At 40.7% G+C, this 18,439-nt stretch overlaps 1 protein-coding gene across 6 annotated transcripts in view; it reads right to left on the bottom strand.

Annotated features, from left to right (window-relative positions):
- Positions 1-886: 886 nt before the first annotated feature.
- Positions 887-18,439, bottom strand: part of TBC1D30 (TBC1 domain family member 30) — a 192,476-nt gene continuing 174,923 nt past the window's right edge. For 4 of the 6 annotated variants that reach the window (XM_063927548.1, XM_063927550.1, XM_063927549.1 and 1 more), the window contains 5 exons: positions 12,930-13,042; positions 9,791-9,930; positions 5,697-5,903; positions 4,481-4,540; positions 887-2,845 (listed from right to left, as the gene is read on the bottom strand). In XM_063927548.1, coding sequence (XP_063783618.1) covers positions 2,103-2,845; positions 4,481-4,540; positions 5,697-5,903; positions 9,791-9,930; positions 12,930-13,042 — 1,263 coding nt within the window. In that variant the 3' untranslated portion in view covers positions 887-2,102. The remainder of the gene's footprint in view (positions 2,846-4,480; positions 4,541-5,696; positions 5,904-9,790; positions 9,931-12,929; positions 13,043-18,439) is intronic. The other 2 variants (XM_063927551.1, XM_063927553.1) reach the window with 1 other exon arrangement.

Raw genomic sequence — 18,439 nt, 5'->3', positions numbered from 1 at the left:
GATATGTACCCGTCTATATTTCTCACCACTGAAGCACAAAGAAACGGGTAATGTTGAAGATTGTAGATGCAGTGGTCGGCCAAGGAAACGTAATATATCAGATGAAAGACACATCATGCTTACAATACTTCCTTTCAAAATCGGAAGATGTTCAGCAGTGCATGAGCTCAGAACTGGCAGAAACCACTGGGACCCAGGTATACTCATCTACTGTTTCGGAGAAGTCTGTCCAGAAGTGGTCTTCATGGAAGAATTGCGGCTAAATAGCCATAACTTCAACGTGGAAACAAGGTCAAGCGATGCAACTATGTACGAAAACATAGGAACTGGGGTGCATAAAAATGACAGCAGGTGCACTGGACTGATAAGTCATTGACCGTTAACCGCTACATTGGAGTGCTTGGCAACCATATGCAGCCCTTCATGGATTTTATGTACCACGAATAATGATGGAATATTCTAGCAGGATAATGCACCGTGTTATCGGTCCCATGTTGCCCAGAACTGGTTAGAGGAATACTCTCAGGAGGTCTGATAAATGGTGTGGCAACCACATTCGCCGATATGAACCCACTTACAGGACGTGGTCGAGAGGTCCATACGCACCCATGATCCTGCACACACAGTATAAATATCAAGGAGCAATGGAAATTTATTCAGATGGCATTGGTGAACTTCTCTCCAGAGGTCTTCCGTACACTTATGGAATCGATGCCACATCAATTTGCTGCACTTCGCTGGGCTAGAGGGGGTCCTTCATGATACTAGGCACCTACTGTATACCGTGACTTTTGCAACTTCAGTGCATATATTTAATATAATTCACTTCCCTATGAGGACAGGTTCACTTCATATCATGATAATCAAATCATTAAGACAAAAAAAAAATTGTTCCAGTACTTTATTATTCAAAGAAAGAAATCTAAGCTATGAGACAATACATACCATATGTCTACTTCCAACCTTGTAATTTTACCGTTCCAAAGAAACCATGCATTTTGGCACTATAAATATGAGAGACATTTGGGAAATAGTGAAGCTGATGGGCAGACATTTTACAGATAAAAAAAGTGAGTTAACGTTTTTAATGAAAAAAAGGAAAACCATAAACATCCTAACTACAATCTAGAAAGAAATAAAACTCTCCAATTACACATCTGAAGAGCAAGGCAACACAAAATGCCAGCATGCAAACGTTATGCATTTAGCTGGTGACTGTCCCTTTCATCTTTAAATTACTGCATTTCCCAGTCCTGTGCCAATGACTGAAGACACATGCATATTTCCATGCTTGTCTCACTGCACAAAACCCAGCCAAAAACAAATTATCAGGCCATGTAGGACATAAAATTGTCCCAATTAAATACATTTAGATGAAGGCAAAAAGACATAAATCAACACATAAATTATATATTTGACTATTCTGATAGTATGCAATAAATTATTGAAACATGTTGAGTATACATACAATACTACTGGAGTAATACAAGTGCTTCTATACATTGATCGTACGTAATAAATACGGCCCGACATATTGGCTCCAGTGAACATCCAGTATTTGCATTACCTTACTTTACTGTAAATTAAGGTATATTACAGAAAATTAATAAGAGCATATAACATGGTGATATTCATTAACTGATGATAATATGCAAAGCAGTTTACGTGGCTTTCCATGTACTGAACTCCAATGCGCTGCATTTTCTGCCATCGAAGGATCTACTCCTAAGTTTAGTAATTTACATAAGGACTTGCCACCAAGCAAGTAAAGGACTCATTTATTTTGTAGTACTCTACTTTTATACAGGAATGCCTGCTGATAGCATACCCAGAAGATATGGCAAAATGAATAAAATGTTAAGAAGCCCTTAAACAGAAAATCACATTATTCTTCTCAAATTAATTTGCTAGTATATTTTATTTGAAGGCCTGAACTGTGTCATTTCAATAAGATCACCTTTAACAAAGCAGCAGCCTCTCGCACTGAACCACAAATCTACAGAACAATTTTCATAAACACCAGCAAGGTCTGAATAGGGACAGAAAAATGAAAGGCTTTTAAAAATAAAAGTCTGCATGAAGAATAAAGTGGTAGGACTGTGTTATCGCTTCTTACTCCCAATGGCACCGTTGACTGGTTTGTTGAAGCTTCTGCTCATATGTGGGAAATTTACTGTTGGGGTTCTATTGTTTGGCCCATACAACCCCAAATTTCTTGCCGCTGTGGATTTTCTAAGTGGCTTAACGCTGGGGAAAGGACTAAAAACATGCCCTTTGGGTGATCTTGAGAATGTTTCACTTTCACTTGGGGAATTGTGTGAACTAGACTGGATCACCTCAGACTTGTCTTTATTTTCATTACTGGGGTTCAGCTGCAATGCCTCTAGCTTGCTCTGTACAACAGTCACATTTGCATTTTCATCTTGAAAAAGAGGAACTGGAGAATGTCCATCAGCCTTCATAACAGTCCTATCCAAGCTGCTTTCTTCTCTCACCAAAGCAGGAGGTGGCTGCACAAGGTCCTCACTTTTCTTGTCTGCATCAACCTGATCTTTGGGGACTTCATTTTGCTCCTCTATAAGTCCAATTGTGTCTCCATAGCCAACCTGGCTTTTGGACCTTGCAATGTTTTTTCGGTGAACTCTGATTTGAGACCGCCATGGAGAATTCAGCTTACCTTTGGTTTCTTCGTTGGGAAATATCATTGACTTAGAGGATGGCAATTGGATGACTGTGCTTTTAGAAGACCTGTTTACTTGTTTTAACTTCTTGCCGAGCAACAAATGGTTTATAACTGGAGAATGATTAACTTGTGACTGTAAAATGCTGCTCACAGGCCCTTTATCTGGAATGAAGTTAAATAGAAGGACATATTTTAGCAGAAAGAATGTTGATATATATTAATAAGTTAATTTTGACTTGACTTGAATGTTGTATTTTTTCATATGATCACACCTTAAATATAACCACACATTAAAAACAGTGAGCATATTTAGACCACTAAAATGAGTATAAGAGAAAGAAAAAAACAGTTCTAAATTCTATTTATTTCTTCTCCCCCAAACCCCAATTGGGAGTGACATCTTTAGTTCTGCACTATCATTACAGCTGAGAATTTCGATTAGGTTACTCCTACACACAGAAAATTAATGGCATAAGAGAGGTAACTACAAGCCAAGAACAATATCGTTAAGTAAGGGGATCACACAAGTGGTATGTAGATAAATGTAGATATTCTTACAGTGCCGCCAAGAAATTGGCTTGGCCACAGTACTAGGGGGCATGGTCAAGTGCAGGGCATAGGTCGCCCTCTGCACCACCAACAGTACTTATGTTAAGTGATGGGTACACTTAGGTGTCCAGAACAACATAAAAAAAGAAGTGTTAATTTGGAAGTACATGTCGAGTATCCCATATCCAAATATTTCAATACACAGAATATTTTGAAAAACAGAATTTTTGGAGTATGACTGAGATAGTGAAACCTGTGTTTTCTGATGGCTCAAGGTACTCAAACTTTGTTTAGTAAACAAAGTTATTAAAAATATTGGCTAAAATGACCATCAGGCTGTGTGTATAAGGAGTATATGAAACAAATATATTCTGTGCTTAGACTTCCCATCACCATGATATCTCATTATGGTATGCAATTATTTCCAAAATACGGAAAAATCCGATATCCAAAACACTTCTGGTCCCAAGCATTTTGGATATGGGATACTAAACGTGTATTATTTGCATATACAGTATGCAGCTTTGTAGCACAGGCTTGTAGAAAGAGGACTGCATTATATTACATGTTCTAGGTGTGATGGGAAGGGGAAAACCCTTGAACATCTATAAAGTTATTAGACAACTAAAATTTCCTTCTGGACATACTGTAAAAATCTTCAGATCATGATAACTTATGTAAACTTTTAGGGATTCCTTACTGATTTAAAATAATATTGGGTGACTACGGAAAGAAATGTGCAAAAATTACAAATGAGTTTAGCGACATGTATGGCTGTAAACAGAAATTAAGTACCATCACCATCCACCAATTATTAACATATATGCAAGCAGTTAAAGTTATACATTTTCAAATACTTCTATTTGAAGAAAAATAATTAGAGCAAGATAGTAATTTAAACTTATTCCTTCTATAGAAACATGAATAGTAATCCTTTTCAGTGGAAAACATATTTTAGAGTAAAACAAACTAATCCTATGAGCTATAATATGATAGCCAGCTATAACATCAAGCTGGTTATTATGCGCAATATTCCATTGTAGGTAAATATGGAGCAGGTATGTGCAATCATATCCCAAGAGTAACAAATGCTCCTACTGCACAATAATCAAGAAATATACTTGTTGAACATTTATTTTGTTAGCTATGCATATTTATCTAGATGTTCCATCAAAAAGGATGACCAGGCATATTGGTTAGAAACTGAACCAAGAAACCCAAAAACAAAAAAAGTTTTCATTTAAATACCATTAGTCAGCTGATCCCTGGGATCAAATGGGATCCCAGGATCTTTTTCTTCTTCAAGTCCTATGTTAATAAAACATAAAATGTGTAATTAAATGACATTGCAAATGAGCTACGCATTAGCATTCTTCTTTGTGCAAATGAAATTGGCAAATCTAATGATTTACTGCATAAAACTGGGAAAATCATTTCAGTTGGCAGTTTTATATTTTGAGTTCATGAACAATAAATCTACCTCAAAACCAAACCAAACACTACCTCAAAACCAAACCAGGATAGTGTTTCTTACAGCACGCAACAATTAGCAATAAAATTATAGCGGGGGTTCAGAGCCAGTATGGACCGACTAAGGCCCAGATTTATCAAGCCTTGGAGAGTGATACATTGCAGTGATAATGTAGCAACCAACCAGCTCCTGTCATGTTACAGGTTGGGTTTGAACAATGACAGTTAGGAGCTGGTTGGTTGGCACTATGTCACTGTGCTATTTATCACCCTCCAAGGCTTAATAAATCTGGGCCTAAATTTGTGTTCCGATGGATAGATGCATGGATAGACTGATAACTGTTGAGTGGGTTTTTGGACACATTTTTCAAAATTCCAATTTCTACCTTCTGATGTTACTTATTTTGTTTTACTTGTTTATTTGTTTTATAGCAGTGGCATAATGGGTCGAGCCACTTCTTAAAAATAACATTTTGTTGTTTTACATTACTATGCTATGCGAAAAAGTTATGTATGTTTTCAGTGCAATTGGCTGGCATTTTACTTTAAAACAAAAATACATACAGGGCTCCAGTTGCCTGTTTTTACCACTGGGAAGCGTTAAGTTCTAACTTTGCCAACAGTCCAATAGAAAACAGAACTAGTGGAAATTAATTCCTGGAATTGTTTTACTCTTTCAAAGAAAACAGGGGATGGTGTTTTTGGACTTAACAAACATTATGTAAGAAGGGCATCCAAGTTTTGTATTTCAAAAACAAATTAAGTGTTGTATGTTTGTCAAAGTAGTGTCTACATTGCTGGACCACATTGGAACCTTCCATAATATATGGACTGAACTCTCCTACCCTGCATCCTTTGTATCTACTTTGTTTCACTTGGCTTCAGCAAAAATATTTCATATAAAACTTCATAAAAGATGATCCATGTTGAAGAGCTTAACAAACAAAAAAAGGTTACAAATTGGCTGTACAAGACAACAGTACAATAGGGGTACCTGCTCTAATGTAAACCTGGTGAATCTGCTGCAGCTGCCTCTTCTTGATCCTGGAATATTGCTGCTTTAGGGCATTGATATCTGTTGTCATGCGTTCCATCATCATACTATTAAACACAGCGTGATATTCCCCCCGACAGGAATCTATTGCACCTGGACTGAGCTCTGCAATGTTGCCAAATTTCAAACTTTGTTCCTCTTTTTGATCTAATGACAGAGAATGCAAAGATCTCAGTTAAAAAAAAAAGTATAACAGGTGTCGCTTTAAAGGGCCCTGAAACAAAGAGACAAGTTGGACACTTTATGCCAACTTGTAAATCTAAAGTGACTAACTCCCATGCTTGGTACATTTGACATTGCACACTATGGAGCTTATACTGAGTTTAAAGCATTTTACAATTTAAAAAAAAGAAAATTGGTGAAAACGCTCTTAAAAAAAAAAAAGATGAATCTGACAGCATACAGCAAAAATGCATCTGAAGGGAGGTTCAGCTCTGAAAGAGTAGCATGTGTGCAGGGTTTACATCAGAAGAAAACTGTAGTGCAGTCATGGCTCCCATCAGAAATTGTGGGGTCCAGGACTGCCAAAACTGGCAGGTGTGACCCCCCACATAACCTCCCTACCCCAAAGTGGGTGGTGATGTCAAAAATGTGGGTGGCACTACTAATAGTGGCATGTAGTGGCAGCGAGTAAGATGCAGACTCTTGTGTGTACAGAGATAATAGTGACATGTAAACAGTGCTGAAAGTAGGGTGGTACGGAGTACCATTAAGAAATATGGTGGTGGTACTCCGTACCACCAGCCCACAGCTGGGGCATAATTTATTAGGGTTATTATTGTGTTTGGGACATAAAATGGTGTCAGTGGTATAACTGCGTGTGGCAAAATATGTAACAGGCGTTACGGTGTGGTAAAATATGTCAGGCATTACAGGGTGTGGCATAATGTTTAGTGGGCATTACAGTGTCTAGCATAACGAGCTGAAAGTTTTGATCGTTTGGTGCCAATCCGCTGTCGCTACCTCATATCCCAATGTTATCCTGTGGACTCTGCAGGAGAAAATTGTACTTGCACCACTGCATGTAAAGGAATAATAATGAGCTATGGAGAACAGTGCAGACACTGCTGTGTGTGGAAAGATAATAGTGACCTGGAGAGGGAAAATAGTGACCTGTAGGTGGCGGCTACACTAGAACAGAGAGAGAACAGCGCAGATACTGCTGTGTTTAGAGGGATAATAGTGACCTGGAGAAGGATCATAGTGACCTGGAGAGGGTAAGAGTAAGCAATAGAGCAGGGATGGGGAACCTTTGGCCCTCCAGCTGTTGTTGAACTACACATACCAGCATACCTTGCTACAGTTTTGCTATTTGGCCATGCTAAAACTGTTGAAGGGTATGCTGGGATGCGTAGTTCAACAACAGCTGGAGGGCCGAAGATTCCCCATTCCTGCAATAGAGGCTGCGACACTGACACAGCGAGCTGTGTGTATAGCAGAGGTTCTCAAACGCACTATAAGTATATCCATGGCTCAGAATAGATGGTTATATCAAATTGACTGAGCTACTAATTAAGTAAACTGTGGCTAAGCATGGATCTACTTAAAACCTGGACTGTTGGGGTGCCTTGAGGACCGTGCCTGAGAACCTCTGGTGTAGAGGGATGACCGTGACTCATAGAGGCAGCATGTGACACAGATTCCCCCGATACCCGTGCTCTGCGGATGAGGCATTTCAAATTTGATGGTGACTTTGCAGGGTTTACAGCCAATCAGGAGTGTCTGCTCCTGACTGTCAGCCTGTCCCGCGAGCAGCGATGTGCTCACATCTGGAGTCTAATTTGAAATGTAGCCACTGTCCGTGATGTGCTGCTCCTTACATTATGCCTACATTAGTAATGCCCCTTACATTATGTCCACAATAGTAATGACCCTTACATTATGTACCAAATTAGTAGTGCCCTCACATTATGCCCACACTAATAATGCCCATTACATTATAACCACATTAGTAGTGCCCCTTACATTATGTCCACATTCGTAATGCCCCTTACATAATTATACCTTACTTTCAGGAGTGAGGATACTTGATGGTAATGGGAAACTGGCCTGTCCACTGCAGGCTCAGCAGAGACCTCAGGTCAGGGATTCCTCACAAACCACCCGCTGCAGCCCAATGCCAGTGCGACTTGATGTTGCCCGGAATAGCAGCCGCCCAAGCAAAGGAGCCATGGCTTGCCCATAAACACAATGCTGTGAGGCAGCTGACAGACAGACTGCCACTTCCCCCACTGGAGCTTATTTCTGCATGTGATCATGTCAAAGTGTCTTACTATTGCACTCTACTCTGGTGCGTACTTACTGTATGTACAGAACTGGCCCTGGCCCTGAATAAAGTACATGCACCAGGTTTACACTATGACAAAAAATAGTAGTACAGTATATGTGACTGGTTTATGGTTAGCAGTAGTGGTAAATACTATAGTTACAGTACATAATCTGAACACAATATAGTACTTTAATATACTGTCATATACATAAGACAGTTTTGGACAGTGTTATTAATACACTTTCAAGTTGCTTTTATCATGTAAAAAAAAAAATGAAATACAGACACAAGCCGTAATTAAGTTCAAGTACAAACAAGTCTTCCCCTTTACAAATCAGCTGACTGCAAACACAGACTAAATCATGAGAACAGACTGCAGTAGCTACATTAATTTATTTACAATCAATGGGAGGGATTAAGATGCCCACAGACAAAAGCGTCTGACAATTGTGATCATAGTCATCATCATTCACCCACAAGATACAATATATGCCTCCTGACCTCCTGTCTTCATCTAGTCTCAATACCCCATGCACTGTGAGATGCCTGGCATGAGGGTACCAGCAGTCCCAGGCAGCTCTGCTAATGTTGGGTGCCTGTTTTTCCAAAAATGCACCTTATTCGCATCGCTATGCAAACAGGATGTACACGCAGACTCTGCTAATTAAAATAATAAGTGGCATGCCAATATTCTGTGTGCGACTGCATCTGCATACGAAATTCTATGTTACAGTGTTCGAGTAAAACACTAATATAGCATTTTGTATGTACAGTAGATACAGCTGCAGTTGCGCACAGAATATAAGCATGCCAAATATAATTTTAATCAGCCTATATCTGCTTGTGTGTCTTCTTCACATAGTGATGCAAATAAAATGCATTTTCGGGGGAAAAATGCACAAAAAGATGTCAGATGTTAATAAACATGCTCACGACTAGACACGACTAGAAGGGCTGTTTAACGTGACTGCAACAACGTAGGAGGACACATCTGTATGCTTCTGTGTTCCGGACTGATTCTGTAACAAACGTTGCAAATGAATATACACACAGATGGCAAGTGTGTATACACACTTGCTGATGCCAGCAGCGGCGAACGGCGGCGTGGGGGCCATGCTGCATTCGACAGCATGGCATCGCTAACAACAGTCCCTGATCTTCTAGCATGTTCAAAAGATCAGGGGCTGTTGCTAGTAACCTGCAGGTGCGCACATCGCCATCTGCATCGGTCATACACATAGACCGATGTGTCGTTCCGTTTGATCAGGAACTCCCACATCGTGGCTGTAAACGACCCCTGTGTATGCACCTTAAGGCTTCAATGTAAGCAGAATGGAAATGTGTATTTTAAAGGAAAAAATAAAAAATAAATTAAATCACATCAATCAAACTCTGTAGGCACTATGTTGTATGTATTGTAGATATTCCCTTTGTGTAGATAAAGGACATTGTTTTTCATTATCAGTCATGTTCAGCTTAGAAAGGTTCTTTGTAGCAATAAAAGGAAGTCTGGCATTCATTAGACAATATTTTTCTTTCTAAAGAATAAGCTGATCTTAAATATTGTATAATCAATTCTTACAAGTTTCTAAAAAATTAAAAACACACTATAGTTACACGTCAGAAGGTTATTAATATTTCTCTCATAACACACCTATATGGAGTTTACCAGTCGTTGAGGAAATAAAAACTATTAAACTTTTGGAAGACAAGCAATAGAATTCATTCTCAAATCAATTCTGCATTGTGAAACCAATTTAGTTACCTTTAATTTGCTTCTGGTATTTTTGAAATTCTGGGGACAACAGTCCACTAAATGGGCCAAGACATCCAACAGAATTGGCATTTATATCTTCCTCATCAATGTCATTTTCCTCATCGCTGTCTCGCATTTTACTTGGGTGTCTGTAACAATAACCGTGACAAGCCACATAATGCGTAATGTATTGCTTTGCTTTTGATTCATGATATGGTTATTCATAGTGTGTATGTAGCATTTTATAAGCTAGAACATGTAAAATATTGTGTTCCCAAAAGCAATGGTATTCCTGGTTTATACCAATGGAAAAAAACAGACAGAATATTTTGGATATAATCAGGGACATTTTTCTGCAGTTGGGAGGCTCTGTCTCTCACTGCCCTGCTTAGCAGAGCAGCGGTGAATAGAGGCTGTGCGCATGCGCACAGCATCTATTCACTGAAGTCAGAGGGAGAGGGGGCATGCCAGTGGCTCACTGAGCGCTGGGCATGCCCCCTTAGTGACGAAAATGGGGGTGTGGCTCGCGATCGCAGGTCCTCCCGCGAAGCCATGCCCCCTTTTCTTAGGTCACACCCCTTTTCCCGGAGCGCGCGCGTGTCCCTCCTACCAGATATGAAAAGTTGGGAGGTATGTATATATACACACAGACACACTAGTTTTACGGACCCAGCATATACTGGGTCACCTCAGTCCCCACCCCCTTGCTTGGCTCCACCCAGTTCTGAATACCCCCCCCATGCAAATCCTGCGTTTGCCACTGGTAACTACTAACGGTCCCCTGTTAGTGGCAGAGAAATGCGTCAAGCAAAGCCCAGTATTCCACGGGCCCTGGGACTGCGGACACTCCTACAATTGACTAAATTTGTGACAAGCAGGATCACAGGCTGATCTCCTCATTCCTCAGTAGTGGGACAGTTACGGCGGTAATGCTGAGAAACAGCAGGATCAGAGCAGGTACGGTACAGGTAGCCGCAGCTTGGAACGACTGGGACTCCAGCAACACTGAGGTAACGACCTCTAGCCGAGCACGCCAGGAGATGTCAATTGTTATACACGGACATTGGGGCACACACACAGCGATTGGAATCTAATCTTGGGTGGATCACTATCCCCCCCAAAATTCAACTTTCCAGTAAAAGAGAGAGTGTGTAAACTGCTTGGTAAACTGCATGCACACTACCAGGAAAAAAACAGGTGCGGTCAATGAAGATCATTATTGGAAACCTGAGTGATTGAATCTACCAAAATATGCTCTGTGGGATGCATTTACATTAAGTAGCTTTTTGCAAATGACTATCTAATTCTTTTGATTGAAATAAATTGATACAATATAGCATTCTGAGCTGAAAGCAACTTGCGACAAATCGCTACACCACTCCTAACGGGTTCACTACGATATGCCGGCGGTCGGGCTCCCGGCGACCAGCATACCGGCGCCGGGAGCCCGACCGCCGGCTTACCGACAGTGTGGCGAGCGCAAATGAGCCCCTTGCGGGATCGCTGCGCTCGCCACGCTACGGGCACGGTGGCGCCACACTAATTTATTCTCCCTCCAGGGGGGTCGTGGACCCCCACGAGGGAAAATAAGTGTCGGTATGCCGGCTGTCGGGATCCCGGCGCCGGTATACTGTGCGCCGGGATCCCGTCAGTCGGCATACAGAAGACCACCCCTCCTAACCACTGCTGTGGATAACATTTTCAGTAGAATTTGTTTCTAGTAGCCGTCACTGACAACTATTTTGCTATTTTGACAACTTAAGTTGTAATAGATCTTTGAGACATTGCTGTGTTACTATCTATTACTGCTCTATAGGAGGAATAATATTATAATTATTGCCCAAATCTGTTGTGAAGTCCTTGTCGAGCTTTGTAGTTTAAATAATTGATTTTAGTGTATTTTTATATGTAATGTTATTATTTTATTTTCCAATGTTAGTATTGTGAATAACAAATTTGAAAGAATGAATTAATTAATAAATATCTATTGCATCTGACAGCGCTCCTCATCTATTTTTATATATCTAACTTTGAGGGTCAGCTCAAATATGCAGGACAAACAATTCTATACTTAGGGCGGTAACCTATTAAGTGCAGTGAGTTACCGCACGGTATTAACGGGCTTTTTATCCCGATAACGCTATCTGGCTAATCAATTCCAGTCCATTTTTACCTTACCATTATCAGCCGATACACACGGTATCTGTGACCACATTTATTTTTTCTTTTATTCTATTTCCCAATTTCAATTATTTTTCAGTGCTTAATTCTCTAAACCTTCATTCCCCCCCATCTTGAAAAACATAGCATGAGAAAATTCCCCCTTTTAATGCACAAGCACCTCCTGGTACATGTGGCGGCCGCCAAATATTCTTTTTTTAACATAGGTTTTTGTCTATATAAAGGACAACCTGAGAAGAGATCAAAAAGCCTTGAAAAAGAATCAGATTCGAAATGCGTTTGAGTATTGGAGCCCCACAAAAGTGTAAGCAGGAGCAAAGCAGAGCAGTGGCACAATCACGGGTCAACGCAGCTGTCTGACATCACAGGAATCGGGTGCGCAGACTTCCGGTGTAGTCTGTGCCGCAATTGTAACCTCTTGCAGCAGGAGACAGGTCATGTTGACCCTCTTGGATTTTTTTAGGGTAAATCAGGGACAGTACCCTTTGCGGAGAAAATGACTGGCAGTAAAAGAACGGTTTTATCTCTGTGGCATCTACTGCTCCCAAATTGTCCAGAGGCTTTAAACCATTTATTGTTTTTATTGTATTTCTCTTTGCTATGCTCTATACTACCTTCCCATTTCTGTCTATTCTCCCTACCCTTCCTTAACATTTATTATTATTTAATTTAACCTTATATGCATTTTTTATTGTTTATATATTTAAAAAAATATATATCATTTGCTCTTTTATTCATTTTTGTTAATTTTTTTTTTTTTACTTTTTATTTGTATTTACACCATTGCTGCATAAACACACACACCAGCGCTTGGTCTCAGCCTCAGGGCTTTAATCCTAATCAATTTAATCCATTACTAAGCAGCTTCATTTAAAAGATTAGCGCAGCATACTATCATCCTACTTCCTGAATATATTTTTTAATTAACTGATAAAACATTACATTGCAAATCCACATTTAACCTTACCCAGAAAATGAAGCAGATTTGACTGGTGCTGGGAAAGGTGTGATGTTATATGTGTACTTCTCCCTCAATTCAGCGAGTTGTGGGAATGGAAAAGAAGCCATTGAGTAGACAGTCTACAGAAAAATATTTAAACACAACATAAATGATCACAGCTTTAGTTATTACTATGATGAATTAAACTTGTACCAGCTTTGAATAAACATCTAATCATACACAAAAAAAAGGTTTAATTGTTACAAATAAATACCAGCATGATACCAAAATGATGTACACTATAGATTGTAAGCTTGTGAGCAGGGCCTTCCTACTTCTATGTCTGTCTGTTTTTACCCAGTTTTGTTCTATTACTGTTGTTCTAATTGTAAAGCTCAATGGAATATGCTGCGCTATATAAGAAACTGTTAATAAATAAATAATAAATAAAATAGATCAGGATAGCAAAATTGTCATCTTACTTATACTTTAGTGAACATTGTCCAAGATGGTGCATAACAAAATCTAGGGGTGCATATGCAGCCATGGTTAATAATGGCTGTGTCTAAATCAGATGTTGTGGCCCTTGATGAGACGCGCCATAACAGAGTAGCATAAGACTCTTTGCCTACTGAGAATAAAATAGTTGAAGATAAGAGGGAAAATAACAGATGGATTCAGCAATAAAGTTAATGCAGTATTCAAAAGGATGTTATTAATGGTGACAATTGCATTTTAGGCCACAGTCAGAATCAGACCATAACAGTACCATATTGGCTCGCATTGCACTCTCAGTAAGAGCCGGTCTTTGTGGAGTTTGTGTGTACGAGTGGGTTTCTTCCAGGTATTCCAGTTTCCTCCCACAAGTATAAACACATACTTCTATGTTAACTGATTGCTGTAAAAATCAGTCTCTGGTGTATATGGGTCGTAGAGAATATACTGGAAGCTCCAATGGGGAATCTTGAGGAAGTTTATATATAAAATATAATAATTCTCTTAAAAAATAATTCTCAGAATTATTTAAGGCAACAAAAGGGTGTTGTATTTTAAATATGGTATCAATGGTTGTTTAATGTAGGCTTGTAACTAATCCCCCTCCCCTTTGCACGTGATCAACGAATAAATGGAGTCTGAGCATTTCCCATTTTGTGTATCACTATTCTGAGAGGCACGAATGGGATCAGTAGCAGATCCTTACAGTGCCATACTAGGAGATTTTGGGGTGTCTTTAGGTGAGCTGGCTCAATTTTGAAACAAGAATATATATTATATATAGTATCATGGAGTATGTGGTTAGTGGCTTCTCTTATGTTTGCAAATGTGTGTAACCGAGTTCTCTGCATTTAAGTATGATGTAAGTCTCATTTGCTGGTCCGTTGCAGAGCGCTTGGGGAATTTAGGTTTTGTTTTTTTCTTAAAAACTTAGCTGAAGACAGAATACATGTTTTTAGAATGTTATACAAGAAATTAAAAAATTAGGAACATTAACACATAAATAAGTCCCCTGAGGAAGCTGACGGAGATCGGCTTAAATGGCTGTCAGGCATCTGCCTCCCTTTACTACTGAATAAAGCCATCTACTGACTGTTTGTGAGTACTTGTTGTATACGTTCTCTGTAACAGATGAGGTGAGTGCCACCATTTAAATGCAATAAAGTTTAATGAAAACATTCTAAAAAAGGCACAAAAAGCTTTTAGAATGCCAAGCCATAAAGTTACTTATCAGCAGTCAGCCTTGTATAATCTGTCCATTTTATAGTGGTCTGTCATGTGGGATGCGGTCAAGATCCCGCCGGACGGAATCCCGGCGGTCGGAATACAGACACTGGAATCCCGACCGGCACAATCCAGACATATTCTCCCTCTGTGGCTGTCCACGACACCCATAGAGGTGGAATAAATTAGTGTGCCGAGCGTAGCAAGGCACCATGCCCGCAGCGCTGTGCGAGCCCGCAAGGGGCTGTGTTGCGCTCGCCCCCCTGTCGGGATTGTGCTGGTCGGGATTCCGGTGTCGGTATTCCCACCACCGGGATCCCGTCCGGCGGGATTACATACTGATCCCTGTCATGTATGTACACCTGCCTCAAGGAGTGCCCAAATACACTGGCAAAAAGGAGGCTTAAATACCTAATGCACCTGACATCAGGATTCACACCTGTGGCACATTAATCTATTAGCCAATCACAACTCTAAACAAAATGCAGCACACAGCAGCTAGAACATTGGGGGTAATTCCAAGTTGATCGCAGCAGGAATTCTGTTAGCAATTGGGCAAAACCATGTGCACTGCAGGGGAGGCAGATATAACATGTGCAGAGAGTTTTAGATTTGGGTGTGGTGTGTTCAATCTGCAATCTAATTTGCAGTGTAAAAATAAAGCAGCCAGTATTTACCCTGCACAGAAATAAAATAACCCACCCAAATCTAACTCTCTTTGCAAATGTTATATCTGCCTCCCCTACAGTGCACATGGTTTTGCCCAACTGCTAAAAAATTTCCAGCTGCGATCAACTTGGAATTACCCCCATTAATTCTACTTGCTGTAGGGATCAAGCAATCTCCGTCACTAAGTGCCGTACATACCTCCCTCTGACATCCACCATATTAACATACAGTGGGCAGAACGCAAGCCGGAAGCCTCACAAGCGGAGGAAATGGCATACGTTCCACCCTGCCAGAAATTACAAGGTGGTCTCAGCCTCAATACACCCAAACGGAAGTGATGCAGGAGCCGTAAGAGCTTTACCAGTAGGAGGAAACAAAATGCAGTCCCTGCAACTCGGAAGGCTCACAAGGTTCTGCCTAGCCCGAGATGGCAGAGTGGTGGATGTCAACTGTAAATTATACATGACCTAAACCAAAAACCAAAGTGAAATGAAATCAGATGTAATAAATCGGAGTTACAGTAGGTGTACGAATAAAGCATCTATTTGCTGGGACCAACTTGATGCAACAGGCGAAGTTGCCATAGCATCTGCTCCCTCTGCTGGCTATTAAGTATTAAGTGGTAAAAAAATATAGATGTGATACACACACGAACCCACAAATATAAAATTAATTACGACCAAATGAAATTCAGAAAAAATAAGAGAAAAGAAAAACCCATACAAAAAGGTAAGCCGTCACAAAAGAATACTATTCAACAATTAACTAGAAATCACATTATTCTTCATTGTAAAACTGGAAAATATTCATCAGATTAGCAGGGCAACACTTCGTAATGGCTCACAAAATAGAAAATCATAGAAAATTCCTCCACTCAACTGACTATTTTCTCTTCAAATCTGTTCATAACATTGGGGTTTTTTTATATTTTATTTAATATAGTTTAAAAAGTATTTTTTAGAATATTTAAATATTATATTATGCACATCTGCAGTACGGATCTCCTCGTCAAAAACTGGGAGACAGAGTGGGGTGGCGCAGTTGCATGTGATCTGACCATGCCAGTTAAGTGGTTAACCACTTGCCTGGCTGCCTGCAAGTGCTTTATCTGACCTGGTCGCACAGGATGCGACTAGTCAGAAAAACAGTGTTAACAGCAGCAGGGAAGAGAAACTTCCCTCCGCTGCTGCTGTCAGAGGGATCGGAAGATCCCTCTGCCTCCCTGCACTCTCCCCTACTGATTGGTTAGCACGGCAGGACCTCACCTCCAGCGGCTGCAGACAATAGGAGCCACTGGGGAGTGTAAATTAACCTCCCCAAGCCTCCCCTGTGTACCGGGAGGCTGTCCGGGCTTTCAAAATGAAAGCCACGATGGTCGCAATGTTTCCGATGGTCTCGATGTTCCCAATCGATGTTTTGATGCTTTGGGGGGTATTTAAAAAAAAAAAAAAAAAATATATATATATATATATATATATATATATAAAATCAAAACATATTATATATTTTATTTTTTAACTAAAGTCATTTGGGATAGGGTTAAATTCGTGTTCTTCACCTAATTTACTTATAAAAAAATCCCGACAATTTCAGAGTGGATTTTTTTTGGGGGGAAATCGTCAGTTAAGTGGTTAATCATCATGACCGTCTTGCCCCTTATATTCTCTTGCATGGGCACATAATCAAATAAACTGCATACTTAATTACACAGTTCATGCATTGATCTGGGAAATACTTAGTCCCAGTCACAGAATGAAGAGAATGGTTGCCGGTGATCATATAGTTGTAGTTCACACATCCGGAGCATTTAAGAGGCCCTTTCTGCAATTTCAATCAACTGAAACTAGTGTTGACAATTGGACTAACTATCAAAGTATGTGATATGTTATTTTAAATTGCTGCTGTTTGTAACAAAACGAAGGCAACTGCTGACAGGAAGGACCTAAAGTCTGATCAGATTTAATAATGTGCCTGTTTACAAATGGCATTTCTCGTCATCTCCAAAGTGATGGAGAACGTACTTGAAACAGTCTTTGATTTATCATCCGGGAGGCATTTGATATGCCGGCTGTCGAGATCCTGGCACTCACCATACAGACGCCGGAATCCTGACAGCCGGCATACCGACAACTATTCTCCCTTCTTGGGAGGGAGAATAAATAGCGTGGCGCGCTACCGTGCCCACAAAGGGCTCTTTTGCGCTCACCACACTGCCTGCATGCCGGCGGTCGGGATGCCGGGCACCGGATGGCCCAAGCGCCAGCATAACATACTACACGCCATCATCCATACCTCTAAACATTTATTAAATGCAAAGAGGGACCTTTATGCGTGGCAAATCCGCGCCCGCTCGACAAAGAGGCACGGCCTCGGGGAAAGGGGCGTAGTTTCACAACAGTGCCGAGAACGGCTGCCATGCCTCCCGTTTTCGTCACTGATGGGCCATGCCCAGCGCTCTGTGAGCAGCCGGCCTGCCCTCTTTCCCTCTGTGTCCTGTGAATAGACAACATCTATTCAACGCTGCTCTGCTAAGCAGAGCAGCGAGTGCAGGAGTCTCTTAACTGCCCCCCCCCCCGTCCCCGTGGGAGACTGTGGCCCGCGGGTGGGACAGCAGGACACTCCCAATAAAACAGGAAAGTACCGCGAAAATCGGGACACTTGGGAGGTATGATCATCTGTATTATTCTTAGGACTCAACAGACCTTCCCTGTTTAGATGTAAACACTTTTGGATCTCACTTTTTACTTCCTTTGGATTACAGTATAACCATGATCAATTAATTTCTGCCCCACTACTTTGAGGGCCTCTGGAAGTTCCTTTTTAATTGGAGGTAATTCGCACCGCCCTTATGAGTTGTGAAAAGGGAAGGCCTTTCTTCAGGGAATGCAGATGGAAACTTATAGAAAGTTACACCCACTGTAACTAAGGTTAATTAAAAAAAATTAATTTCACTTTGGTTTGGATCATTTTTACTCTACAGCTGACATCCACCACTGCGCCATATCCGGCTAGGCGGAACCTTGTGAGCCTCCTGAGTTGCGGGCACTGCACTTTGGTTCCTCCTGCTGGTAAAGCACTTGCAGCTGTTTGGGGGTACTGAAGCCGGGGCCGCCTCATTTCCAGCAGGATCGAGCACATGCCGTTTCCCC

Source organism: Pseudophryne corroboree, chromosome 6, assembly GCF_028390025.1.
Source record: "Pseudophryne corroboree isolate aPseCor3 chromosome 6, aPseCor3.hap2, whole genome shotgun sequence".
NCBI lineage: Eukaryota > Metazoa > Chordata > Amphibia > Anura > Myobatrachidae > Pseudophryne > Pseudophryne corroboree.
The sequence above is the reverse complement of the archived record's forward strand: the minus strand, read 5'-3'. Positions and strand labels throughout refer to the sequence as shown.